This window comes from Anomaloglossus baeobatrachus, chromosome 4 (genome assembly GCF_048569485.1).
Source record: "Anomaloglossus baeobatrachus isolate aAnoBae1 chromosome 4, aAnoBae1.hap1, whole genome shotgun sequence".
In the NCBI taxonomy this organism is placed as follows: domain Eukaryota; kingdom Metazoa; phylum Chordata; class Amphibia; order Anura; family Aromobatidae; genus Anomaloglossus; species Anomaloglossus baeobatrachus.
The window spans coordinates 504377149-504404360 of record NC_134356.1 but is presented as its reverse complement, the minus strand read 5'-3'; the positions used below and the strand labels follow the sequence as shown (position 1 = coordinate 504404360).

General features: G+C 43.0%; 1 protein-coding gene across 5 annotated transcripts in view; it reads left to right on the top strand.

Annotated features, from left to right (window-relative positions):
• The window catches only part of ATP8B4 (ATPase phospholipid transporting 8B4 (putative)), a 500578-nt gene extending 473962 nt beyond the window's left edge, over nucleotides 1-26616 (top strand). For all 5 annotated transcript variants that reach the window (XM_075345819.1, XM_075345815.1, XM_075345817.1 and 2 more), the window contains exons 25-29: nucleotides 4866-4949; nucleotides 5263-5508; nucleotides 11430-11568; nucleotides 13733-13863; nucleotides 23357-26616. In XM_075345819.1, the coding sequence (XP_075201934.1) occupies nucleotides 4866-4949; nucleotides 5263-5508; nucleotides 11430-11568; nucleotides 13733-13863; nucleotides 23357-23638 (882 nt within the window). In that variant the 3' untranslated portion in view covers nucleotides 23639-26616. The remainder of the gene's footprint in view (nucleotides 1-4865; nucleotides 4950-5262; nucleotides 5509-11429; nucleotides 11569-13732; nucleotides 13864-23356) is intronic.
• The last annotated feature ends 596 nt before the right edge of the window (nucleotides 26617-27212 follow it).

Here is a 27212-nt window from a genome sequence, read left to right as displayed (position 1 = left end):
AACCTTCCTCCACCAGTTCTACATTTTGTCCCCAAGTCATTTATAACCAACAATGTTATATGTACTGAGGAAATCATCCAGCCCTTTTTTAAAAGCCGTAACAGTATCTGTCAAAAATAGCAACAAAAAGAGGAGCTAAAAACTCCAGCAGCACGTAAGGGACAGAAATTCCACTATGCACGGCCGTATTAAGAGGCCCGGCTGCACCCCGCATAGTCAAAGTGCAAAAAATACATATAAAATATATGTGAGGTATTAGTTTGTAAATTGGCCAATGTACGTAAGCCCACAATCCTCATCACGGATCCTCACGCTTGCGGGTCCCTACACTGATAAATATCAAAAATAGCAACAAAAAGAGGAGCTAAAAACTCCCCCAAAAATGTATTAAAAAACAGTAACAGTATCTGCCATTACTACCTCTTGTGGTAGGGCATTCCACAGTCTGACTGCTCTAACTGTAAAGAACCCTTTCCTATTTAGCTGCCGGAATCGCTTTTCTTCCACTCGCAGTGTATGCCCCCTGGTCCTTAGTATTGTCTTTGGAAGGAATAAGTTATGTGCCAGTCCTTTATATTGACCACACATGTATTTATACATATAAAATAGATCTCCTCTGAGACGTCTTTTTTCTAAGCTAAACATATCTAACTTTTTCAACCTCTCATCATATGGGAGGCCTTCCATTCCTTGTAGTAGTCTAGTTACCCGCCTTTGAACTGACTCTAACTTCTGAATGTCCTTTTTAAAATGTGGAGCCCAAAACTGAATCCTATATTCTAGATGTGGCCTTACAAGTGATTTATAGAGGGTTAACAATACGTTGGGATCACGGGATCTAATTTCTCTTTTTATACACCCTAAATTCTTGTTTGCTTTAGCAGCTGCTGCATGACATTGAATACTGCTGCTCAGCTTATTTGTAATGAGAATACCAAAGTCCTTCTCCTGTTCTGTAGTCCCGAGTTTACTTCCATTTAAAGTATACGCAGTTATAGGATTACTCCGTCTTAGTTGCATTACTTTACATTTATCAACATTAAATCTCATTTGCCAAGTATCTGCCCATTCTGGCATCTTATCCAGATCTTTTTGTAATATTGTACTATCAAGGTCAGTTTTTAATATCCTACATAGTTTGGTGTCATCGGCAAAGACTGACACTTTACTATCTATCCCATCCACAAGGTCATTAGTAAAGAGATTAAAAATAATTGGTCCTATCACAGATCCCTGCGGCACCCCACTGCTGACTATAGCCCATTTAGAGTGTGTACCATTTATGACTACTCTTTGTTTCCTATCTTTCAGCCAATTTTTTACCTAGTTGCATATACAGTAGTTCCCCCTAGTCCTTGCTTCTTGAGCTTTAGTATAAGGCTATTATGTGGTACAGTATCAAATGGCTTTGCAAAGTCCAAATAAATCACATCAGCTGCATTACCAATATCCAGATTTTCACTTACACCCTCATAGAACTCCACCAGGTTGGTTAGACAGAACTTATCTTTTATGAATCCATGCTGTCTGTCAGTTATTATATTATTTTCTGCAATATATTTTTGCATGTCATCCCTTAGAATGCACTCAAAAACTTTGCATACTACTGATGTCAGGCTTACTGGACGGTAGTTGCCTGGATCCATCTTCTTACCTTTCTTAAATATCGGAACCACTCCAGCAATCCTCCAATCCTGAGGCACTAACTCTGTTACAAGCGAGTCTAAAGTGGGCTTTACACGCTACGATATATCAAACGATATGTCGTCGGGGTCACGTCCTAAGTGACGCACATCCGGCCACGTTTGACATATCGTAGTGTGTGACAGCTACCAGCGACTGTGAACGAGCAAAAATACTCACCTTATCGTTGCTCGTTGACACGTCGCTCATTTTCATAAAATCGAACGTCCGGTTGTTCATTGTTCCCGAGGCATCACACATCGCTCCGTGTGACACCTTGGGAACGATGAACTGCAGCTTACCTGCGTCCCGCCGGCAATGCGGAAGGAAGGAGGTGGGCGGGATGTTTACGTCCCGCTCATCTCCGCCCCTCCGCTTCTATTGGCCGGCTGCTGTGTGATGTCGCTGTGACGCCGAACGTCCCTCCCCCTTCAGGAAGAGGATGTTCGCCGCCCACAGCGAGGTCGTTCGGGAGGTAAGTAAGTGTGACGGGGGGTTACGACTTTGTGCGACACGGGCAAGAAATTGCCCGTGCCGCACAAATGATGGCGGGTGCGTTCGGAAATGCGATCGCACGAGAAATTGCAGCATGTAAAGCAGGCTTAAGAAGATGAGATACAGTGGTTTGTCAATTCCTGAGCTTAATTCCCTCAATATTCGTGGATGAATGCCATCTGGCCCGGGGGATTTGTCAAGGTTTAATTTACTCAGACAAAGGCATATTTCTTCTTGTGTTAAATTAATTATATTGGGTGGTGAACTTTGATTTTTCACTTTGTGAATGATCCTTGAAACAGGCAGTCCCTTGGGGAATACGGATGAGAAGTGCCTGTTTAATATCTCAGTCTTTTGCTTGTCCTTTATAACTAACTTGTTATTGTATTTGAAGGGGCCGATACTATCCTTTGTTTTCCTTTTGGCATTAATGTATTTATAAAGATTTTGGGATTTATTTTAATGTCCTTGGCAATTTTTGTTTCAGTAGCTAATTTTGCTTGCTTGATTTCTTTTTTACATTTAATATTGATATCTTTATACTTCATGCTATTTCTGTATATCGGCCTTCAAGATTTTAAACGCCCTTTGTTTTTGTTTTATTATACTTTGTACAGTCTTATTTATGCATAGTGGTTTCTTTTTATTCCTGGACATTTTACCAGAGGGTATAAGTTTTTTACAGGACTCTAGGAGAATATCCTTAAACTTTCCCCATTTATGTTCGGTATTCCCAGTTACCATGACATTGTCCCAATTTACACATTTAAGCTCTTCCCTTGATTTGTTGAAATCAGCTTTCCTAAAATTTCAGGTTTTAGCATTTCCCCTTTTTAAATGTTCTATTGAATATTATTTTGAAGCTTACCATATTATGATCGCTGGTGCCCAAATGCTTCCGGACCTGTAGATCTGAAATTGAATGTGGTCTATTTGACAGGACCAGATCTAGTAAATTATCTTCCCCGGCCGGTTCATCTACCATCTGAGAGAGGAAATTGTCTTGAATAGTACATAAGATCTTACAGCTTTTAGCAGAACCAGAAGATTCTATGTCCCACTGAATGTCTGGATAGTTGAAATCCCCCATAATAAGAACCCGATTATTATTATTATTAGCTGCCTTTTCAATTTGTTCCAGCATTTCACCCTCTACCTGTTCAGGTATGTTAGGAGGCTTATAGCAAACTCCAATTAGCATTTTTCCATTATTCCCCTCCACACGTACATTTGCCCATATTGACTCTACATTGTTGCAGTTCCCCCAATGTCATCATTCAACACAGGCTTTAGGTTAGATTTGATAAATATACAACCCACCACCTTTTTTTATCTTTCCTGTCCTTCCTAAATGTAGTATAACCTTCTACGTTTGTCACCCAGTCATGGCTTTCATCCAGCCAGGTTTCTGTAATGCCCGCCACATCATAATCCATGGTTGACATAAGAGTCTCCAATTCATTCATTGTGTTTGCAAGACGTCTTGCATTTGCTAGTAGAAATTTAATACTATTAACACATTCCTTACTCATAGCCTCCCTATGTTCCTTGCATGTCCCAACACCCTCCCTAATCCTTGATTGAGCCCTACCGTCTCACTGACTCTATCTATCCCCTTATTTGCTCCACTACCCTCCCTCCCCCCAGATCCTAGTTTAAAAGCTCCTCCATCCGTCTGACCATTTTCTCCCCCAGCACAGCTGCACCCTCCCCATTGAGGTGCAGCCTGTCCTTACCATAGACTGCATTAGGCCAGAGTTTTCATACACTTGTGTAGTTTGAAAAGATTAAAGATTTGGAAATCCAGTGTATTTGACAGTCTGTCATATTATTTGTTCAGAAAAACTAGTGCAATAGCTGCATAAATACAGCTTTTGGCCTAAACTCTGTGTTTTTCAATTTATTTATGCCAGCAAACCGGTTTAAATACATTCACAAAGTAGCCAGTATTTGTCCAGTGTAAAGGGGGCTTTACACGCAATGACATCGCAAACGAGATGTCGTTGGGGGTCGCGGAATTCGTGACGCACATCTGGCCTCGTTAGCGACGTCTTTGCGTGTGAAACGTACGAACGACTGCTAACGATCAAAATTACTCACCTAATCGTTGATCGTTAACACGTCATTCTAATCCCAAATATCGTTGCTGTTGCAGGACGCAGGTTGTTTGTCGTTCCTGAGAGAGCACACATCGCTACGTGTGACACCCCAGGAACGAGGAACAACACCATACCTGTGTCCTCCGGCAACGAGGTGGGCATTACTTTCTTTCGGCTGCTTCTCCGCCCCTCCGCTTCTATTGGACGGCTGCCGTGTGACGTCGCTGTGACGCTGCACGAACCGCCCCCTTAGAAAGGAGGCGGTTCGTCGGCCACAGTGACGTCGCTAGGCAGGTAAGTCCGTGTGACGGGTCCGAGTGATGTTTTGCGCCACGGGCAGCGATTTGCCCGTGACACACAACCGACAGGGGCGGGTGCTTTCACCAGCGACATCGCTAGCGATGTCGCTGCATGTAAAGCAGCCTTATGCCCAGCATCACTACAGCCAATCTGTCAGAGTAATGTAGCAGGCAACATCTCACTCACCATAGACATTTGTGATCCTTCTCATTGTCAGATCTGACTGACATTATAGACAATTCCCCTATGTATGAAATATCACATTACATCCATTTCTTTTTCTTCCAGACCGTCTATGACCAGTGGTTCATTACACTTTTCAATATTGTGTACACATCACTTCCTGTACTAGCAATGGGACTCTTTGATCAGGTAATAGTTTGTCACCAACATGTTCATGTAAATAAGCATGAATTTTCAATTTATGCTACTTATTATTATTTATTATTTATTGTTGTTATTATTATTATTATTATTATTGTTATTATTGTTATTATTATTATTTTTGTCATAACAACACAAAGTGCACATCTGGATGTGGGCAATTTTACTTACAATTTCTACAAGTGTAAATGAATAATAATATATAAAATATTTATTCTGTATAAAACCAAGAATGTGATTCAATTAATTGTGGAATAAAACCTGTAATTTATACTAATACACTTTATGCATTTATCTGTAGGATGTGAATGAGCAAAACTGTATGGACTACACTAAATTGTACGAACCAGGCCAGCTGAATCTATTATTCAACAAGAGACGTTTTTTTATTTGCGTATTACATGGCATTTTTACTTCTTTCGCCCTATTCTTTATACCTTTTGGTGCATTTTTTAACACAGCCGGAGAAGATGGAAAACATATATCAGACTATCAGTCTTTTGCTGTCACTGTTGCTACAAGTTTAGTTATCGTTGTCAGTGTCCAGGTAAGTTAGCCTTTTATTGAATTTTTCACAGATTCATTTTTACTATAATGAAAAAATTATGTCTAGCTTTCTTAAGGCAGATTTGCATGGGCACACCTTTAAATCATTTTAGGCAAACAAATGTTAAGGCCCGTTACACGCAACGACATATCTAACGATATGACGTCGGGGGTCATGGATTTCGTGATGCACATCCGGCATCGTTAGCGACGTCGTTGCGTGTAACAGCTCCGAGCGAGTGTTATCAATCAAAAATACTCACCTAATCGTTGATTTTTGACATGTCGTTCATTTTCAAAATCTCGTTGGTCGTTGTGGACGTGGGTTGTTCGTCGTTCCTGAGGCAGCACACATCACTACGTGTGACACCCCGGGAACGACGAACACAGCTTACCTGCGTCCTCCGGCAACGAGGTGGACGTGTCGTTAATGCGGCTGCTCTCCGCCCCCCGACTTCTATTGGTCGGCCGCTGTGTGACGTCGCTGTGACGGCGAATGAACCTCCCCCTTAACGAAGAGGTTGTTCGCCGCCCACAGCAACGTCGCTAGGAAGGTAAGTACGTGTGAGGGGGGTTAGTGATATTGTGCTCCACGGGCAGCGATTTGCCCGTGACTCACAAACGACGTGGGCGGGTGCTTTCACGAGCGACATCGCTAGCGATGTCGCTGTCTGTAAAGCCCCCTTTAAAGGGATTTTATGGCTTGTTTAAAAAAATTAACGGCAGTAGGCAGGGGATATACAGTGGAACCTTGGATTACGAGCATAATTTGTTCTGGGAGTGTGCTCGTAATCCAAGTTACTCATATAGTAAAGCAAATTTTCTCATAGGAAATAATTGAAACTCAGACAATTGGTTCCACAGTTTGTAGCAATGTCCCATCCTGGTCCCCTTTTGTGCCATTCCACACTCACAAACACACATTATTCTCACCTATCCTCTGTTCCCTCGGCGGCCTCTTCTCTGGTTCTTGCAGTCCGCAGGCATGTGGACTCGGTAACGATCCTGGCCGATGCAGGGGCTGCCGCTGTCAGTGCTTCAGCAGCAGACGTCATACGCATGAGCTGCTTGCCTCTAATTGGCTGCCTTTGGCAGGTGTGCAGAGAGAGCTTAGCGCCGGCTGACATGAAGCAAAGACAGCAGCAGTCCCTGCACCGGCTGCGATTGTTACCGGATCCATGTGCCTGCAGTCCACAAGAAGCAGCCAGAGCAGGTCAGAGTGCAGTGAAAGTACGGAACTGGAAGTGTGTGTGGTGAGTATTTGCTCATATAGCAAAGCATTGCTCGCAAATAGAGTTACAAATTTGCAGCAAGCTTTGCTCATATAGCGAAATGCTCGCAAACCGGGTTACTCATAATCCGAGGTTCCACTGTACTCACCTTGGTAATCCACTCTGTGATGCCATTCCAATAGGCTCTATGACTGTATTGTTTTTTATCCCTATGTCTTGCCACGGTCAATTTTTTAAGCAAGCCAGAGAAGACCCCTTTAATACAATTGTTCAGTCTCCATACAGTTTTCTTTTGGTGGTAGCATATTTGACTGTGATTAATTTTCTTAAGACTATATAAAAGATGCAATCAGCTGGTGAACAAGTGTTTGTAGGCTGATCCCTACTGTGTTTACTTGGGCCAGTGATCAGGAACTGCTAATTAAGGACTATGTTAAAAGGCTTTTTGAATAAATCAAAATGAGCTCATTTTTCTCTGAGAGACAGAATTCTAAATAAGATTTAATTTTATTTTCTTTATGTAGTTTATCTAGAAAAGTATGATATAATTTATTTTGCTGGCTAAACATTTGGAGTAAGGGTTCACAATGTATTACACATTTAAAGAGGTTGTATCACTGTAAGATGTATACTTATTTATGAAGAAAATTTTATTTTTGACCCTTTCCCCGAAAATAAGCCTGAAGCTGCACTTCAGTAATGAAGTGTCCATGCAGCTAAAAAAGTTAGAGTGCAAACACACACTGTACTGCTCCGGGACGCTGTGGAACGCGAGGACCTGTGGTGGAACCCATCAATGCGTTCTCCCACAAGTCCTTGATGCACTGCAACTGAGGTCCTCACATTTACAGCATCCCAGGTTCCCCTGTCTGCCGGAAGCAGTGCGGTATCACCTTATATATGTGCCTTTGTATGTGAGTGGTGGACGGCCAGCCGGAAACAGGGGGGAAGACCACTGTGGGGAAGACAAACACAAGCAGGGAGTGCCAGCTGATGACCTGGGAGCGACGCAGGTGTCCTGGGTCTGGTGAGTATGATTCTCCTGGGAGTGGGGCTGTCTTTTTGGGGGGCTAAGCTTACCCCCACCACTTGTTTCCCCAAAAATAAGCCCTACCCCAAAAATAAGCCATAGCAAATTTTTCAAGGCAAAAAATAATATAAGACTGTGTCTAATTTTCGGGGAAACATGGTACTGCAAATAATACATGGTTATAAATATATTTGTGTTTTAGAATAAGAATGTTATCTATACATTTAGTAACGCTGCCTGTGTTATAGCTTTTTATATACAGTGGGGGAAAAAAAGTATTTATTTAGCCACCAATTGTGCAAGTTCTCCCACTTAAAGATGAGAGAGGCCTGTAATGGACATCATAGGTAGAGCACAACTATGAGAGATAAAATGAGAAAACAAATCCAGAAAATCACCTTGTCTGATTCGGCAAGATTTTTTTTTTTTTTTTAAATTATGGTGGAAAATTAATCACCTAAAAACATGCAAAATTTCTGGCTCTCACAGACCTGTAACTTCTTCCTTTGGCCAGAATCACACTTGCTAGTGCCTCGCGTGTAACTCGCGTGAGTCTCTCATGGTAGAACCCGGCATGGCCGCACACTCTCCTGACAGGAGCGGGTCGGTTGCATGTATCTCTATGCAGCTCAGACGCTCCTGTATGCATAGTGTGCGGCCATGCCGGGTTCTACCATGAGAGACTCACGCGAGTTACACGCGATGCACTAGCAAGTGTGATTCTGGCCTTAAGAGGCTCCTCTGTCTTCCATTCATTACTTGTAGTAATGACACCTGTTTGAACTTGTTATCAGTATAAAAGACACCTGTCCACAACCTCACACAGTCACACTCCAAACTCCACTATGGTGAAGACTAAAGAGCTGTCGAAGGACACCAGAAACAAAATTGTAGCCCTACACCTGGCTGGGAAGACTGAATCTGCAATAAGCAAGCAGCTTGGTATGATGAAATTAACTGTGGAAGCAATGATAAGAAAATGGAAGACATACAAGACCACTAATAATCTCCCTCGATCTGGGGCTCCACGCAAGATCTCACCCCGTGGGGTCAAAACAATCACAACAACGGTGAGCAAAAATCCCAAAACCACACGGGTGGACCTAGTGAATGACCTGCATAGAGCTGGGACCATTGTATCAAAGGCTACCATCAGTAACACACTACACCGCCAGGGACTCAGATCCTGCAGGACGACACGTGTTCCCCTGCCTAAGTGAGTACATGTTAGGGCCCGTCTGAAGTTTTCTAGAGAGCATTTGGATTATCCAGAAGAGTATTCGGAGAATGTCATCTGGTCTGATAAAACCAAAGCAGAACTGTTTGGTAGAAACACAACTCATTGTGTTTGGAGGACACAAAATGCTGAGTTGCATCCAAAGAATACCATACCTACTGTGGAGCATGGGGGTGGAAACATCATGCTTTGGGGTTGTTTCTCTGCAAAGGGACCAGGACGACTGATCCGTGTACATAAAAGAATAAATGGGGCCATGTATCATGAGATTTTGAGTGCAAACCTATTTCCATCAGCAAGGCCATTGAAGATGAAACGTGGCTGGGGGGATACATAGCACAGATAAAGCACGACAGTTGGGGGCTGCAGCCGCAGGATTTATCTGTGCTGACATCAGAATATGGGGGACCCTGCGCCAATTGTATTATTTATTTTTATACCACTGTACTGACTTGCAGACACTTGCACTGCTTTCCCCGCCCACCTGTCATCCTGGCGCCTGTGATTGGTTGCAGTCAGTTGACATGCTGCCACTCAGGGTGGGGGCGCGTCTAACTGCAACCAGTTACAGTAGAAAATAATTATTTGTCTGTGGAAAAGAAAGCGCACATAAGGGTGCTTTACACTCTGTGACATCGCTGGTGATTGCACCCGCCCACGTCGCTGTTTCGTCATGAGGGTGATCGCTGCCGTAGCGAACAATATCGCTACGGCAGCGTCACATGCACATACCTGCTTAGCGACGTCGCTGGAGACACCGAACAATCTCTCCTTTAAGAGGGAGGTTCGTTCTGCGTCACAGCGGCGTCACTAACCAGCCGCCCAATAGCAGAGGATGGGCGGAGATGAGCGGCCGGAACATGCCGCCCACCTCCTTCCTTCCTCATTGCCGGTGGACGCAGGTAAGGAGATGTTCGTCGTTCCTGTGGTGTCACACATAGCGATGTGTGGTGCCGCAGGAACGACGAACAACCAGCGACATGCACCACCAACGATATTATGAAAAGGAGCGACGTGTCAACGATCAACGATTTTTGACGTTTTTGCGATCTTTGATCGTCGCTCCTAGCTGTCACACGCTGCGATGTCGCTAACAACGCCGGATGTGCGTCACAAACACCGTGACCCCGACGATATATCGTTAGCGATGTTGCAGCGTGTAAAGCACCTCATAGGGTCTTACCAGGTATAAGGTTTCGCAAATATGGTGCCAATAGCACACTCACCTCTTAAAGTTGTGTCAGGCACAACTCCTTGATGCACATATATCAAAAAGTGGTCAGAAGCAGCCCCGAAGGGAGAGATAAAACAATATGGATAAAAGAAATCCGTGTTTAATGCTGCGCTAGAAACCACATGAATCCTGGAGTATGTGATCACATACTCCTGGATTCATGTGGTTTCTAGTGCAGCATTAAACCCGGATTTCTTTTATCCATATCGTTGCAACCATTTACACGTGTCGGTGGCCGGGCAAAGCAGTGAATATTCAATTGTCAATTGTCGGCTTTGGAAGGGGAAACGTGACCCAGAAGTAGCTTGCTGCCATGACACTGAGGCTTAGTGAGTACACCACGCACGCTCCCCCCCCCTATACCTTCCACCAACGTTTTTAATCTCTGAATTCTGGTCCCCAAAGACATATGGGTACCGGATGACGGAGTGGATCGGGTTTTTTTTTATTTTAGTAGGGACATGCCAGTCCTGGTTTTTTGCAAGTTCGGCCAGCTCTACTCATCACCAATTATCAGAAATGTTATTATGCAGATTTTGCTGCACAATGGGGTCACACCAGATACTGAAATCAAAGGTTCACATACTTTTGCAATCACAGATGTGATATTGCATCATTTTCCTCAATAAAATAAATTACATAATCTAATATTTTTACATTCGTTAGATTTGATTCACTTTTAAGACTTGTCCGAAAATCTGATGTAGTTTTATGGTAAACTCTGATGGGTTCACAAACTTTCAAGCATCATTTTAGTAACCGTTACACAAAAAAAATCTATGAAAGGCAGGCAGTATTATGAAATCTATAGGCAACATGCTTGTGATAGATCAGAAATACTATGTTTATAGCCATGCATTATTTTTAACAGAAGTAAACTGAAAAAAGGGTCAAAATTGCAGGGTTTTTTTAATTAATAAATATACATAACATGGGTGCACAACCCCTTTAACTAAAAATTTCTTCAGATAATAAAATGAGGAGAATCACTCTTCTTTAATACAGTAGAGACTGAAAATTGAAGCTCCTTCCCTGCAGCTTCTTGACAGCAGAATACAGGCTGACTTCCAGCAATGTGTTAGTGGGATTCAGAATGAAGACTTCTATATAGTTTGTGGACATTTAACAATAATTTAATTTAATAATCTTTCTTCCCATATATTTGATATGTGGTATGATTACATTACAGATTGGTCTGGATACCAGCTACTGGACAGCTATAAACCATTTCTTCATCTGGGGCAGCCTAGCGGTGTATTTCTCTATCTTATTCGCTATGCATGGGGATGGAATTTTTGATATTTTTCCCAGTCATTTCCCTTTTGTAGGTAAGATAAAAACTGAACTTTTATTGTTTGTTAATAAAATCCCAGTTTTTTGTAGTTTACACAGTATGGGTATGAAGCTCTATCAGCTATTGTGCTGATCTTGATATATGTAATGACTTTGGTTGAAAATCACTGGGCCACCATATTGTTGAAGGGGTTATGTAAGACTTTGTATTTACATGTAAGTTCTTAATAACTACCTGGCTGTGCTGCCTGCCAGCCATTTTATGACTTCTGTTGACATTACATGAACAGAGTAGCTTCTTCTCTTCGATGTGCTCTATCGACTGGTCGTCCCTATCTATGTCATGCTGATTGACAGCTGGCTCTAACTGCGGGCTGCGATCAACTCCAGGCAGAACAGGCAGGTAGTTATTAACTGCCTGCTGGTAAGTTCTTAGCCCCATAATAAAATAAAGAGTCACAGATAACCCCTTGTCCGAGACTCGCCAATGCAAGTCAATGGCTGCAAGAAAAAAATCGGACGGCACACTGACCATCCGCATGCCATCCAATTTTTACAGATAGATTACCAGTCTGTAGCATAAGACACTGTAAATATTCTTGTAAATGAATGTTGATTAAAGGAGTTGTCCGACATACACTCCAAATTTTTTTTTCAAGCTAATATGTGCTCTATTGTCATCTTAAACACCCCTACATTATTTTTTTTTGTTTTCTAACTTTTGTTCCTCTTGAGTTATCCTTTTATTCTCTGCACCCACTTTATTTATCTGCGGCTCAAGCAATCATGAAATTTTCCTATGCCAAACTTCACAGTCAGAGCTGGCACCGCCCGGCCTCACTGTCCAGACCCGCCTTCTGCCCGCCCTCTGCACACTCATTGGCTGTCAGCATTCTGCCCAGCACTGACCTCTCATCACTACAGCATTGGAAATAACAGCCCCACATAGGACTCTGCACCCCACCACATAGGGCTCTGCAGGCCCTACATATTATTATTATTTATTATTATTATTATAGCGCCATCAATTCCATGGCGCTTTACATGTGAAAGGGGTGTACATTATAGGGACAAGTACAATAATCATAAACAGTACAATACACAGACAGGTACAGGAGGAGAGAGGTCCCTGCCCGCGAGGGCTCACAGTCTACAAGGGATAGATGAGGATACAGTAGGTTAGGGTGTGTTAGGGTACATCTGAATCCCCACACTGCAATCTGCACCCCCTCACATCGCTCTGCACCTCCCACACACATCGCTCTGCAGCCCCTCCCATATCACTCTGCACCCCCATCCCCCACACACAAACACACATCGCTCTGCTGCCCATTATAGCCCCCACTGTGTAGGGAATAAATACATACCTGTCCTCAGTCCCCACCGACAATGATGAGAAGCAGCGCAGCACTCCCTATTATCAGTGCTTTCAAATGTGTTGGCATCTGTGACACCGATATATTTGAACTTGCGATCCTGAGCAGGGGGCCTGGTGCTGGCAGTGAGACCATGGGCAACCGCTGCCAGGCCCCTCCCCCAGCTTATGGGCCCCACAGAAGTTGAGTGGAAAGTTGCGGGTAGAGTATGGAATGGGGGGAGGGTGAAGGGGAGGGAGGGGGAGAGGGGTGTAGGGGAAGGAGGGGGGGTGGGTACTCTGGCGCACTGTACCTGCCCAGCAGGGCGGCTACATGACGTCGGCTGTGATGCCCGTCTACAAGGCGAGCATAAGCTCCTGCCCCTCTCAACGTGACATCACAGGAAGTAGCAAAATCCCAGTAGGAGCAGTCACATTTGACATATGACATGTTACACATCTGACCGCTCCAAGCCTGGGAGAGGGGCTGACAGCATGTCAGGTAGGTAGTTACTATCTACTTACCTGCCCCAATGTAGCCCAATACTGAAATAATAAAAAAAAAACTAAATAACCTGAATAACCCCTTTTAATAGCTGGTGAGAAAAAATGCATTGCTTACAGATGTCATATGGATGTCATAGAGATGTTAGGTGAGAAAAAAATTGCACATGCACATCATATACGGAATGCCAAATGGATTTCAATCATCCAATTTTTCTGGATGGAAATCGGACCAATTTTTTTATGCACAGATGTCAGCGAACCTTAAATGTTCTTTCCTGTACTCGTATCAGGTACAGTTGTTGGGCATGTAACTTTCTATTTATTTTTTTACTCAACAGGAAATGCCAGAAATTCTCTAAGTCAAAAAAGTGTTTGGTTGGTAATATTCTTGACCACTGTGATTTGTGTCATGCCTGTGCTGACATTCCGCTTCTTGAAGGTGGATTTAACACCAACACTTAGTGATAAGGTAGGTAATACCATATCTATACTATTTCTATTATTATTTAGATTAGTTTTGGTGGACCTTTCATGTTCCAACCGCTTTTGTTTCTAGTAATTTGGATGCTAACAATATGTTTAACCAGGCCTAAACTACTACTTGAAGGATATTTGTTACTTCATTCATGTTACCCAAACCGTGGACAACATGAATAATAACCTGGCTGAGTGATTAAAGCCAAGGTTTTTTGTAGGAGGGTTGAGACACAGAGAGGTGGCCAGGAGAGATGCTCCAGGTGATGGACAAGTCTTTCCCTATAATTTACACAAATGGAAGAAACTTGTCAATCACTTGAAGTGAGGAGAAGCCAAAAAGGACTCTTCATCAATTCTAGCCGTCCATTCAAACTTTATGTTCTCTGAAATGACGGAGCGTTTAATGGAAGAAAAATTCTTTGATGCAATTGTGCAGCCAGGTTCTGATTCATGTTGCCCAAATCAGTCTAGTGATAGGCTTCCTTTAAAGGAATTGTCCTGTCAACCACCTCTTCATTAATGACAGATCAGGACGGGTTGTCATTCTCAAAATAGATGCTTGACTCACTTTTGGGACCTGCAACTATTGAACATATATGATATGTGTTGTCACTATTATACAAATGTTCAGATCGAACAACCATTTCAATACTGTAACATTTAAGCAATATCTTTTGTACTGTTAGTGAATGAGAGCTGTATTGTACAAGGAATTGAGCCACAGAATATTAGAAAGTTGTTGAACTTCCCTTTATACATAGTTAAAGAGTTATTCCTCTCCAAAAAAAGAAAAAAATATCACCTACTTTTAAGATAACTTGCATAACTGCTGGGACAGCATCCAATCCTGAGAATGGGACTCTGCAGCCCTGCCTTGAATCGAGCGGAGATTCACATCCTCGACCTCTGCTCCATTCATTATTTATGGGTTTGCCATAAATAACCAAAAACTGTTTTCCACACTGTACTGCAATCCCATAAACAATTGAATGACGCAGGCATCAAGCGTGCAGCTTTGTTCCATTCAAGACAGGCTGCAGAGCACCATTATCGAGATCAGTGGTGGTCTCAGTAGTCGGGCCACTAACAAATCCGCAAGTTATCCTCCATATCAATAATAGGGGATAACTTTGACATTTTGGGAGTAACCCTTTAATAAATAATGTAATCACTATTTAGCATTTCAACAGTTAAAGCAAATCTAATGGTAGGATCATTTCTCTAGAGCTGTCTATATGGACATACAGATAATAGAAAATATAATAAAATGATATCTTGATATATGCAATTCGATGTCTTATTCCAGAGATATCAATGTTTTTCTTTAAGGTAGCCTACCAACAAGATTTTCTTGTCCGAACTGAGACTAGCACCTTCAGCAGCGCCTGAGCTGCATTCCATAAAGGCGTATATTATCCCCTGACTACCCCTGTATACCCCTCAAAAACATCTTTAAATTCTGCCACGCTCTATGTAAATACAGAGGTTCGATCCGATGGGTGTCCTTACTGCGGCTTCTATCTCTCCTCTCTGCTGCTGATCGCCGCCCTCTTGCTTTGATTGATGTGGATTATCAAAATTTTGCGTCTGCACGTGCACTTTGCTCTCGCATGTACACTATGTTCTGCCCTACTGAGTGCAGAGCCTTACAGTGAACCTGTCAGGTGCAATATGCACCCAGAACCACGAGCAGTTCTGGGCACATATTGCTGATCCCAGAACTTTTATCGTATGCTAATGAGCGAGGGGACTAGTCCCAAGGGCGTTGCTTCCCTTGTTAGTCGGCCCCATTAGCAAGTTAGCATGCCTCTGTGGGTGTGCTATCATGATAACAAATACGCAGCATCAGAGGATGATCTCACTCACCTCTCCGCTGCCATCGCCGCCCGACGCTGGATTTCGGCTCCGTGCGCATGATCCCGGACTTTCGGTTATGTACACTACTTCAGTTTGAAGCCAGGACGCGTACACCCGGCTTCATAGTGCGCATGACCTAAACTCCGGGGTCATGCGCACTGAGCCGAAATCCAGCGCCAGGCAGCGATGGCATTTGGAGAGGTGAGTAAGATCATCCTCTCATGCTGCGCATTCATTAGCATGATACCACACCCATAGGGGCGTGCTAACATGCTAATGGGGCTGACTAGCAAGGCAAGCAACGCTCTTGGGATTAGTTCCCGCGCTCATCAGCATACAATAAAAGAAGGTTAGAAATACTTTTTCTAAAGATCGCTTTATATATGCTACTAGATGCAGGGACGGTTAGGCAGGGGTTAGCAATATGCACCCAAACTGCTCTAGGTTCTGGGTGCATATTATTGGACCTAACAGGTTCCCTTTAAACAAAAGTGGGCATGCACGAGCCAGCGATGTCTATGTGCACGTGCTAGATATCGTCCAGCGATATGTATTTCGCATGTGCACCTATGTTTTAGAATCTGTCCACAGTAGGGCAGAGTAAAGTGCACGTGCGTGAACTGGCGATGTCTGCGCAGCCGCAAGTTTTTGGCCGGCTTTGTGGGTGGCACAGGAGGTGTCAACCACAGTAATCAAAGCAAGAGGACGGTCGTCAGTATCGAAGAGGAGGGATAGATGCTACACCAAGGATGCCCATCGGACTGGGCCACTCAGATTTACATAGAGCACTGGAGAATTTAAAAAAGGTTTTTGAGGTGTATACATGGGGAGTCAGGGGATAATATACACCTTTTATGGAGTGCGACACAGGCGCTGCTGAAGCTGCTAGTCTTTGTTCAAACATGAAAAACCTGGTGACAGGTTCCATTTAAGAAAAATATGGATATCTCTGGAATCAGACATCGAATTCCATATACTGTATCAAGGTATTATTTTATTCAATTTCGTTCAGACATAAAAAAAAAAAATTGATGGCACTGATGGGTCAGACACAGATCTCCCTGAGAATCTGTCTCCACAGCTTATTTTAAATGAAAATCGGCATCACCAATGTGAGACATATAGATCAGTATGAACCATGTAATGACTGACAGTCTGCTCTCCAGATCTCATGGCAAAGCTGTTATTATTACTAACACAGTAGAGCAGAACTAAAGCTGGTGTCACACATAACGACGACGACAACGACGTCGCTGCTACGTCACCATTTTCTGTGACGTTGCAGCGACGTCCCGTCGCTGTCGCTGTGTGTGACATCCAGCAACGACCTGGCCCCTGCTGTGAGGTCGCCGGTCGTTGCTGAATGTCCAGCTTCATTTTTTGGTCGTCACTCTCCCGCTGTGACACACACATCGCTGTGTGTGACAGCGAGAGAGCGACGAAATGAAGCGATCAGGAGCCGGCACTGGCAGCTGCGGTAAGCTGTAACCAGCGTAAACATCGGGTAACCAAGGGAAGACCTTTCCCTGGTTACCCGATGTTTACGCTGGTTACCAGCCTCCGCTCTTGCTGCCAGTGCCGGCTCCTGCACTGTGACATGTGGCTGCAGTACGCATCGGGTAATTAACCCGATGTATACTGTAGCAAGGAGAGCAAGGAGCCAGCGCTAAGCAGTGCGCGCGGCTCCCTGCTCTCTGCACTGTGACATGTAGCTGCAGCACACATCGGGTTAATTAACCCGATGTGTGCTGCAGGAGAGCAAGGAGCCAGCGCTAAGCGCGGCTCCCTGCTCTCTGAACTGTGACATGTAGCTGCAGCACACATCGGGTTAATTAACCCGATGTGTGCTGCAGGAGAGCAAGGAGCCAGCGCTAAGCGCGGCTCCCTGCTCTCTGAACATGTAGCACAGCGACCTTATGATCGCTGCTTCTGCTGTGTTTGACAGCTAAGCAGCGATCATAACAGCGACTTACAAGGTCGCTGTTACGTCACCGAAAATGGTGACGTAACAGCGACGTCGTTGTCGCTGTCGTTTAGTGTGACACCAGCTTTAGCTTTTACTGATTACTGATTACAAACACATTTGCAACAGCAGTTGTCCTCTCATAGTGCTTTAGCTTCCATCTTATAGGTAGCCAGTGTGGGGGAGGGAGGGGCAGTACAGCAAATATGACATGACTTGTGCGAAGAGCGCTGCAGAGCAGTTTGTAATTAGCCAAGGTTCAACTATTCTCTACTATATGGCTATGTGCACACGCTGCATTTTTTTGACGCTGCGTTTTTGTGCGTTTTTGGCTGCTAAAAACGCGCAAAAACGCACCCGTGGCAAAAAACGCATGCGTTTTTACCGCGATTTGGTGCGTTTTTGGCTGCGTTTTGCTGCGTTTTTGATCTATGCGTTTTGCTGCGTTATTCCAATGCATTGCATGGGGGGAAAACGCAGAAAAACGCAGGAAAGAATTGACATGTCCATTTTTTTTTTTTAAGCTCAAAAACGCAGCTTAAAAAAAAAGTTGTGTGCGGACAGCAAAAATGAAAACTCATAGACTTGACTGGGGAAGCAAAGTCATGCGGTTTTGAAGCCAAAAACGCACCCGAAAAACGCGCAAAAACGCCGCGAAAAACGCACTGTGTGAACTTACCCTATTAGTTGTAATCCGGTACAGACCTGTAGCAGAGCTGCTAGAACTATGAGAGGGGAGCTACTGCTGCAAATGTCTTGGTAATAAGACAAAATTCAGCTGTGCTGTACTATGTTATGACCATAGCTCTGCAATAAGATCAGGAGAACAGACTGTCAGTCATTACATATCTCACACTGGTAACACCCCCTTTTCATTTAAAATATGTTCTGGGGGCAGATTATTGGGGAGATGTATGTCCGACCCATAGATCTTAACAGCTCATCTACATATTACGAAAAAAGTAGATTTTTCTGGAATTAGACATCAAATTGCAGGCATCAAGTTATCATTTTATTCCACTTACTATAACCTTCATGCCCATGTAGGCAGCTTAGCAGGATTAATACAGATTCCCTTTAAATAGGAAAAAGCTGCACATCAGTAGTTTTTCTATTCACTTTCTATAACTGTAGCAATGGCATTTTGTATCATTCAACTTTATACATCTCCCTAAAGTAGAAGTCAGGTCCATACTGTATCTTGGCTTGAAGATCTGTGCCTTCTAGGAATGCAGTTTAGCATATCCTGTACATTATTAATTTTCATACCAGTGCTAAATTGCTTATTACACATTTTATTTCATTAGATATTTTTGCATTTTTTCTTATTGTTGTTAACCCCTTCACGACCGCGGGCAGTAAAATTACGTCCTATTTTAACGTGACTTAACGACCAGGGACGTAATTTTACGGCCTAAACTTCATTTGATTGCCGTGGCCATAGCAACGGCTTTCAAATGATGTCCCCTGCTGTTTCTTACAGCAGGGGACCTTTGCTTGACCCAGGGGGGGTGGCATCGCCACCCCCCCATAGGCGATCGATGTGATTGGCTGTTCAAATCTGAACCGCCAACCACATCGTTCGCACTAATTTCGGCAAAAATAATGCCCGAATTAGTGCGATACTGTGAGATCCTGCTATGATCTATTGTAGCAGCTACAGCAGATCATAGATGGATCTCAAACATGTCGCCCCCAGCCCCTGCAGCACTGATTGGAGCGATCGTGCTATGACGCGCAATCGCTCCAATCAGTGTGCAGTGGGGCGGTGTGATCTGAAGGTGGCCGCCACCCCCAGGCCTGTGCTGGTCTGGGGACCCTCCCCCAACATGTCTGCAGCGTGCACTGGCTGGTACTTTTGGTACCACGCCACCGCTGCTGCTGCCGCCGCAGCCTCTGATGTCACCGCTCCTGCTCCAATGGTAAGTATTACGCTCCCTGCGCGCTCTCGCGATGGCCCCTGCGCGCCCTCGCGATGGCCCCTGCGCGCTCCCGTGAAGGCCCCTGCGCGCTCCCGTGAAGGCCCCTGCCCCTTTGCCCCGATCTGCCCCCCTACGCCCCGATCTGCCCTCCGGCATCCCGATCTGCTCCCCATGCGATCTGCCTGCCTCCTCTGTCATTTCTATTCTGCTTCCAAAGTTCCTTCCTTCTGCCTTTGCTTCTCCGCCCCCTCTGCTCTCCCTCTCTGCCCCCCCCTCTCCCCATCCCCCCTGCCACCCCACCCCGACGTCCTCTTACCTGCCTTCACGGGTCGTCCGAGGTCTTCACTGGCCCGATCACATCTGCCTCCATCGCTGGGTCCTTCTGCTGATCTGTCCAACGTCCTGCCTGCTACTCGTGTCCATCTCACTGCCTTCTTGTTCCTCTGCAGTTCCTCTGGTCAGTGATCCTCTTGGTACTGTGAGTATAACTTTTTTTTTTTTTTTCTTGTATCCTGTCCATTTTTACACTTCATCCGTCCGTGCGTCCCGCCAAGCGCTGATCAGGGATGCAGATAACGGATCTGCATCCGTGGTCAGTTTTCAGCGGGACTTTTTTTTCCCATATCCCCGATGCTTCTTGTATCTCATCTGTCCATGCATCCCGCCGAGCACTGATCAGGGATGCACATAACGTATCTGCATCCGTGGTCAATTTTTGGCGTGATTTTTTTCCGTATTCGCGACGCTTTTTGTATCGCAGCCATCCGTGCGTCCCGCCGAGCGCTGATCAGGGATGCACATAACGTATCTGCATCAGTGGTCAATTTTTGGCGTGACTTTTTTCCGTATTCGCGACGCTTTTTGTATCGCAGCCGTCCGTGCGTCCCGCCGAGCGCTGATCAGGGATGCACATAAGGGATCGGCATCCCTGCTCAATTTTTGGCGTGACTTTTTTCCGTATTCGCGATGCTTTTTGTATCGCATCCGTCCGTGCGTCCCGCCGAGCGCTAATCAGGGATGCACATAACGGATCGGCATCCCTGCTCAATTTTTGGCGTGACTTTTTTCCGTATTCGTGATGCTTTTTGTATCGCATCCGTCCGTGCGTCCCGCCGAGCGCTGATCAGGGATGCACATAACGGATCGGCATCCCTGCTCAATTTTTGGCTTGACCTTTTTTTTTCCGTATCCCCAACGCTTTTTGTATCTCATCCGACCGTGCATCCTGCATCGGCCGATCAGTGCACCGCGTCTGTGCGTTTGAAAAGTTAAATGGCGTTCCTTCTCTTCTGAGCCTCACCATGTGCCCAAACAATTACTTTCCACCACATATGAGGTATCTACGTACTCAGGAAAAATTGCACTATACGTTTTATGGTGCATTTTTTCCTGATACCGTTGTAAAAAAAAAAGTTACCTGGTTGATACAAAAATTTTGTGGTTAAAAAAAAAAATAATGATTTTCACGGTTCAACGTTATCAACTTCTGTGGAGCCCCTGGGGGTACAAGGGGCTCACCAAATATCTAGATACATTCCTTGAGGGGTCTAGTTCCAAAATGGGGTAATTTGTGGGGGAGCTCCACTGTTTAGGCACAATAGGGGGTCTCCAAACGTGACATGGCGTCCGCTAATGATTCCAACCAATTTTGCTGTCAAATGGCGTTCCTTCTCTTCTGAGCCCCGCCATGCGCCCAAACAATTACTTTCCACCACATATGAGGTATCGTCATACTCAGGAAAAAATGCACAAAACATTTTATGGTGAATTTTTTGCTGATACCCTTGTGAAAAAAAAAGCTACCTAGTTGAAGCAACAGTTTTGTGGTAAAAAAAAAAATTTTTTTCTTTTCACAGCTCAACGTTATAAACGTCTGTGAAGCCCCCAGGTGTTCAAAGTGCTCACCAAACATCTAGAAAAAATATTTGAGGGCTCTAGTTTCCAAAATGGGGTCACTTGTGGGGGAGCTCCATTGTTTAGGCACCTCAGGGGGTCTTCAAACCCGACATGGCGTCCGCTAATGAGTGCAGCTAATTTTGCACTCAAAAATTCAAATGGCGCTCCTTGCCTTCCGAACACTGCCGTGTGTCCAAATATTTGATTTCCACCACATATGAGGTATCTGCGTACTCAGGAGAAAATGCACAATACATTTTATGGTGCATTTTTTCCTGATACCCTTGTGAAAAAAAAGCTACCTAGTTGAAGCAACAGTTTTGTGGTAAAAAAAATTTTTTTTCTTTTCACGGCTCAATGTTCTAAACTTCTGTGAAGCCCCCAGGTGTTCAAAGTGCAAAAATTTAAAAGTTAAATGGCGTTCCTTCTCTTCTGAGCCCCACCATGTGCCCAAACAATTACTTTCCACCACATATGAGGTATCTACGTACTCAGGAAAAATTGCACTATACGTTTTATGGTGCATTTTTTCCTGATACCGTTGTAAAAAAAAAAAGCTACCTGGTTAATACAAAAATTTTGTGGTTAAAAAAAAAATAATAATTTTCACGGTTCAACATTATCAACTTCTGTGGAGCCCCTGGGGGTACAAGGGGCTCACCAAACATCTAGAAAAATTATTTGAGGGCTCTAGTTTCCAAAATGGGGTCACTTGTGGGGGAGCTCCATTGTTTAGGCACCTCAGGGGGTCTTCAAACCCAACATGCGTCCGCTAATGAGTGCAGCTAATTTTGCGTTCAAAAATTCAAATGGCGCACCTTCCCTTCCAAGCTCCGCTGTGCGCCCAAACAATTGATTTTTACCACATATGAGGTATCAGCGTACTCAGGAGAAAATGCACAATAAATTGTATGGTGCACTTTCTCTTTTCTCCCTTGTGAAAATGAAAATTTTATGGCTAAAGTAACATTTATGTGTTAAAAAGTAAAATTTTCATTTTTTCCTTCCACATTGCTTTGGTTCCTGTGAAGCACCTAAAGGGTTAATAAACTTCTTGGATGTGGTTTTGAGCAGTGTGAGGGGTGCAGTTTTTAGAATGGGGTCACTTTTGGGTATTTTCTGTCACCTAGGCCTCTCAAAGTCACTTGAAATGTGATGTGGTCCCTAAAAAAAATTATTTTCTAAATTTTGTTGCAAAAATTAGAAATTGCTGATGACCTTTGACCCATCCTAACTTCCTAACGAAAAAAAAATTTGTTTAGAAAATTGCGCTGATGTAAAGTAGACAAGTGGGAAAGTTTGTTTAGTAACTATTATGTGTGACATATCTCTCAGATTTATGGGCATAAACTTTCAAAGTTTGAAAATTGCGAAATTTTCAAAATTTTCGCAAAATTTCCTAAATTTTCACAAATAAACGCAAAAATTATTGGTTTAAATTTACCACTGACATGAAGTACAATATGTCACGAAAAAACAGTCTCAGAATCGCCAAGATCCGTTGAAGCGTTCCAGAGTTATAACCTGTCAAAGTGACACTGGTCAGAATTGCAAAAAATGGCCCGGTCATTGGGGTGTTTTAGTGGCCGGGGATGAAGGGGTTAATATTGTATATTGCTGTATATTATTGTTACGTGTATATATTTGGCTATCTTTCGTGGGACATTTCTGAGCTTGGTACATAAGGAGAGTTTGTGTAAAGACAATATCAATACAAATATGTAGATAGAATTAAAAAGCAGTGTGTCAATCAACATTGCAGTAGGCTTTATCCGTGCCAGCTAACAGAAAAATCTAAGAAAAAAGGTGTTTCAAATGTATAACGTTTTACTTCTTTGCATTGAAAGGTTCGATATATGCAGCAGGCTAAGAAGAAACGGAAACCATTGGCGAACCACATGCGCAGGGTGCATAGAACCAGCTCCAGAAGATCTGGATATGCCTTTGCACACCAGGAAGGCTATGGTGAACTTATTACTTCTGGTAAAAACATGCGGTTAAACGAACCTCAGTCTTCATCGGGCATAACAAGAACAATGCTGAGCAGCACAAGCTGGATAGAAAACCTGAGGAAGAAGACAGCAGAGAATTTTAATAGCTTCAGTAGTGACAAGATTTCTAAATTATAACTAATAACTGTGCTTTTTTTGTTTTGTTTTTTTATCTTGTTTTTGTTTTGTTTTGGGGTTTTTTTATGGTTATTTTTTATTGGCTTTAAGTTGTGGCCATATTTTTGCACTGTGTTACTCAACACCAAAGGGAGATGAAGTACATCTTCTAAAAAATGGATCATCCTGAAACAGCAAAGCATCTGAACATTAAACGTCAGCTCTTACAATATAAAATACAGTTCAGGAACAGGAGCCTTTGAGAAATTCCCACATCCTTCCGAACACCATTCCCAAATGATTGCGAAACTCCATACTGTGATACAGGACAATAACGCAGCACTGTAGACTTGACAAATTCTGACCAACAACTGTTTTAAACAGGTTTCTCATTGAATGTCATGGGCATTTGCTTTCTGAACTTTTTCAGCATTTTGCTTTGAATGTTTTTTAATTATAAGTGTACAGTTATCAGACACTGTTTTAGATAGAGCATATTTTTTGTGTCAAAGCCAATATGCACAGTTTCTCCATTCATAAAGCAGTCTCAAAGAAAGTAACAGGACACTATGCTTCACATCCAGGAAGGTTTTCTTCTTGCCTTTAAGCAGAATATTGACTTGCTGAAGAAAATGTTACCATTATTGATCACAGCCGTTTTTTGTTCTCTGGGAATTGATTATTTTTCAGAGTCATCATTAACTTCCTTGTGAGTTTAATACTTTAACATTCAGTATTTTTCAGCAAGTCATTATCCCAATATACTACTACTTGTTATGACAACTTGGAAAGTGGTTTCCTGTTTGAGGCAATATATAACTTTGGTTTGGCCAGTGTTTAATGTGTGCTCCAAAGCAGATTAGAAAAGTTCTCTTCCAAGTGGAGCTTATCTCATTCTTTCTAACATTAGATGAATGTCTATTTTAAGTTTTGGCCTTTTCAGCCTTATGAATGTGGAAAGAAGTGCCATGACTATACATCAGGTTATAAGACTCAGAGTAAAGCAATCCTCTGCACAACCATAGTGATCGAAATTCTGCTGGAAATGAAAGAAATCTCATTTGATCTAGTGCTGAGTATTTTTAGTCACATTCTTTATTTCACAAAGAAATGTTGCCTAAACTGTTGAAATTCACTAATATAACAATATTCTCAGGGGATATTCATTTTTCATACCTGCTACTCTCCATCCTGCTTTAAAGGGCTTTTCCATAATTAAAGAGACATTCTCATGAACTTTTAAGTCTCTAAATCTGCATAGTGTCAGTGCGTTAATATTCTCACCTACCACAAGTCTTCTCCAGGATCCAACGCCGTTTTGCTCCGCTTCTCAGTGATGTCCCTGCTTTTCAGACTGTCTGGATCGCGCTGCACTCTATGTAACTTGGAAGCAGCTTTTAGAATGTAAGCCTATGGAGCACCAGAACAAGGAGCCATAGGCTTCAATTGGAAAAGAGACTTCCATCACGCATATAGTGAGCCAAAGAGTGGTGAAGCCACTGAAGAGAGGAAAAAATAGTGCTGTATTCGGAGAAGACTTGTGCTAGATAGGTACATTAACACTCTGACACTGCACTAGAATTTACAGAGGTTTAGGGGAAAAAGTTAATGAGTGCTTTTTTAAGTTTCAAGAACTGATAATAGGTTTCACTACTTGGTGCAGCCAGCTGTTTGGAGAAAGTGCCGTTACCAGTGTCAGCTGAGTGATAATGATGCTTCATTCCCCTTCAGTAATATAAAGACTACACTCACTCCCTGATCGGCTCTCACTGTCGTAGGAGTTAGTTATGAGAAAAAATATTGTCAACCGGTGACTAGTATAGTTGATATAGTCTGTTATTTCACCAAACTAATATTCAAGACATATGGTGCATTTTTATATAAGTAGATTATCAGCAAATTATCGTTAACTTTTGTAAACCTGCTGGACCTGACCAATGAGAAAAAAACATTATCAGCTGCACATCACCCCATGTAAACAGGGAATATGCTTCCAATAACAAGATACTTGTTATTGTTCGTCATACTATGTAAACAAGCGTCATATTGCTTGTATATTGTTGATTTTCATTAATGCTGCGTTGATGGGCAAAAATCTAAATGCAGTTCATGAACTCTTTTACTATAAAGCTAATTGGGTTTCTGTATGATGTGGTTCTACCAACCGGTTAAAGAACACACTTTGTGCAATAATGTTGAATGTAATGTTACCATAAGATGTCTAACTTGAACTTGTAGGATTGTTGAAATCAACAATCAAAAATGTCAGAACATCTTTTTTGGTAGAACTATAATACAATGCATTCTTCCAGGTAAATACAGTAGCTGGATATCTCCTCTAAATACAGAAGTCATCAAAGCATATCGGACATTTGGGACCCAAAATGTGTTATAAAACTGTTACAAACTGTTATAAACTGTTTTATTGTTATTAGCCAATCATTTGCTGACTCTCCTTTTCGAAATTGAACTAGGATTATAGTGATCACAATTGATTTGTCTGCATTTTTTCTGTTACTTTGTTAAACTGTTAATTTGGAGGGTTTTTTAGGTCTTTGTAGTGTGTTACATGATGCAAGTTATCCAAAGCTTATACTAATGCTGCTCCATGTACAAGGCTTAGCAGCAGTGCAAGAAAAGCAGAAAAGTCTCTGTAATGTGCATATCTAAAATATGACCATAAGGAACATGAAAACCATGGCAGAGGAAAAGTGGAAAGCATCCATGGCAAGCAGATTTTGCTATACTTTCCATTTCACTAGTTTTAATTCATCTTCCCCCAGCATGTCCCATTTTATATTCAGTTTTAGTGTGAGACTTTGCACAACTGCTCTATAGATGATTGCAGATGGATTCTAACCTGACCCTAGGTAACAGCCCTACAAAGAGGATTTACATTGATAATCTCATATCTATTTTCAGATAAAGGGGTTGTCCACTACTAATCTTTTATAATTCCACTTGTTTCCCCCAGCTAAAATAAAAGAACTTGTGCTTACCTCCCATTCTAGCACCGTTTCAGTGCTGTCAGTAATCGTGGTTAAGGGCTCATGTGGCATTGTGACATTACGCGAGCCCCGCATGCAATCATCACTGACTTCTCTCTCCTCGCCTTCGGACCAAATGAACAATCAACAAGAAGTGAGTGGCAGGCACAGTGTCACTACCTGTTCATTAACTCATTTGGTCCGAAGGCGAAGAGAGAGAAGCCTGCGGTGATAGGATGGGGGGCTTGTGTGACATCTCAATGTCACTTGAGGCCCTTACTGCAATTTCTGACTGCTCTGGAACGGTGCCAGAAAGGGAGGTGAGCACAGGGTCTTTTATTTTAACTGGTGGAAACAAATGGAATTAGAAGAGACTGGCCTAGTAGTTGACAACCCCTGTAAGTAAAATGTTAAACTACCAACCAGAGGACAACGTGAATTATGTCCATGAACAGTTGTATAGCATTTGTTTATAACAAAAGTTTATATGACATGTGTAGGATGGATCTGCTAAAGTCAGTAATTCCACAATGTGTGATGACAGCCTGTAGCCAGTGCTACCGTGTCTGACATTACTATAAGTACAAAAAGGTACCATTGTATTGCGC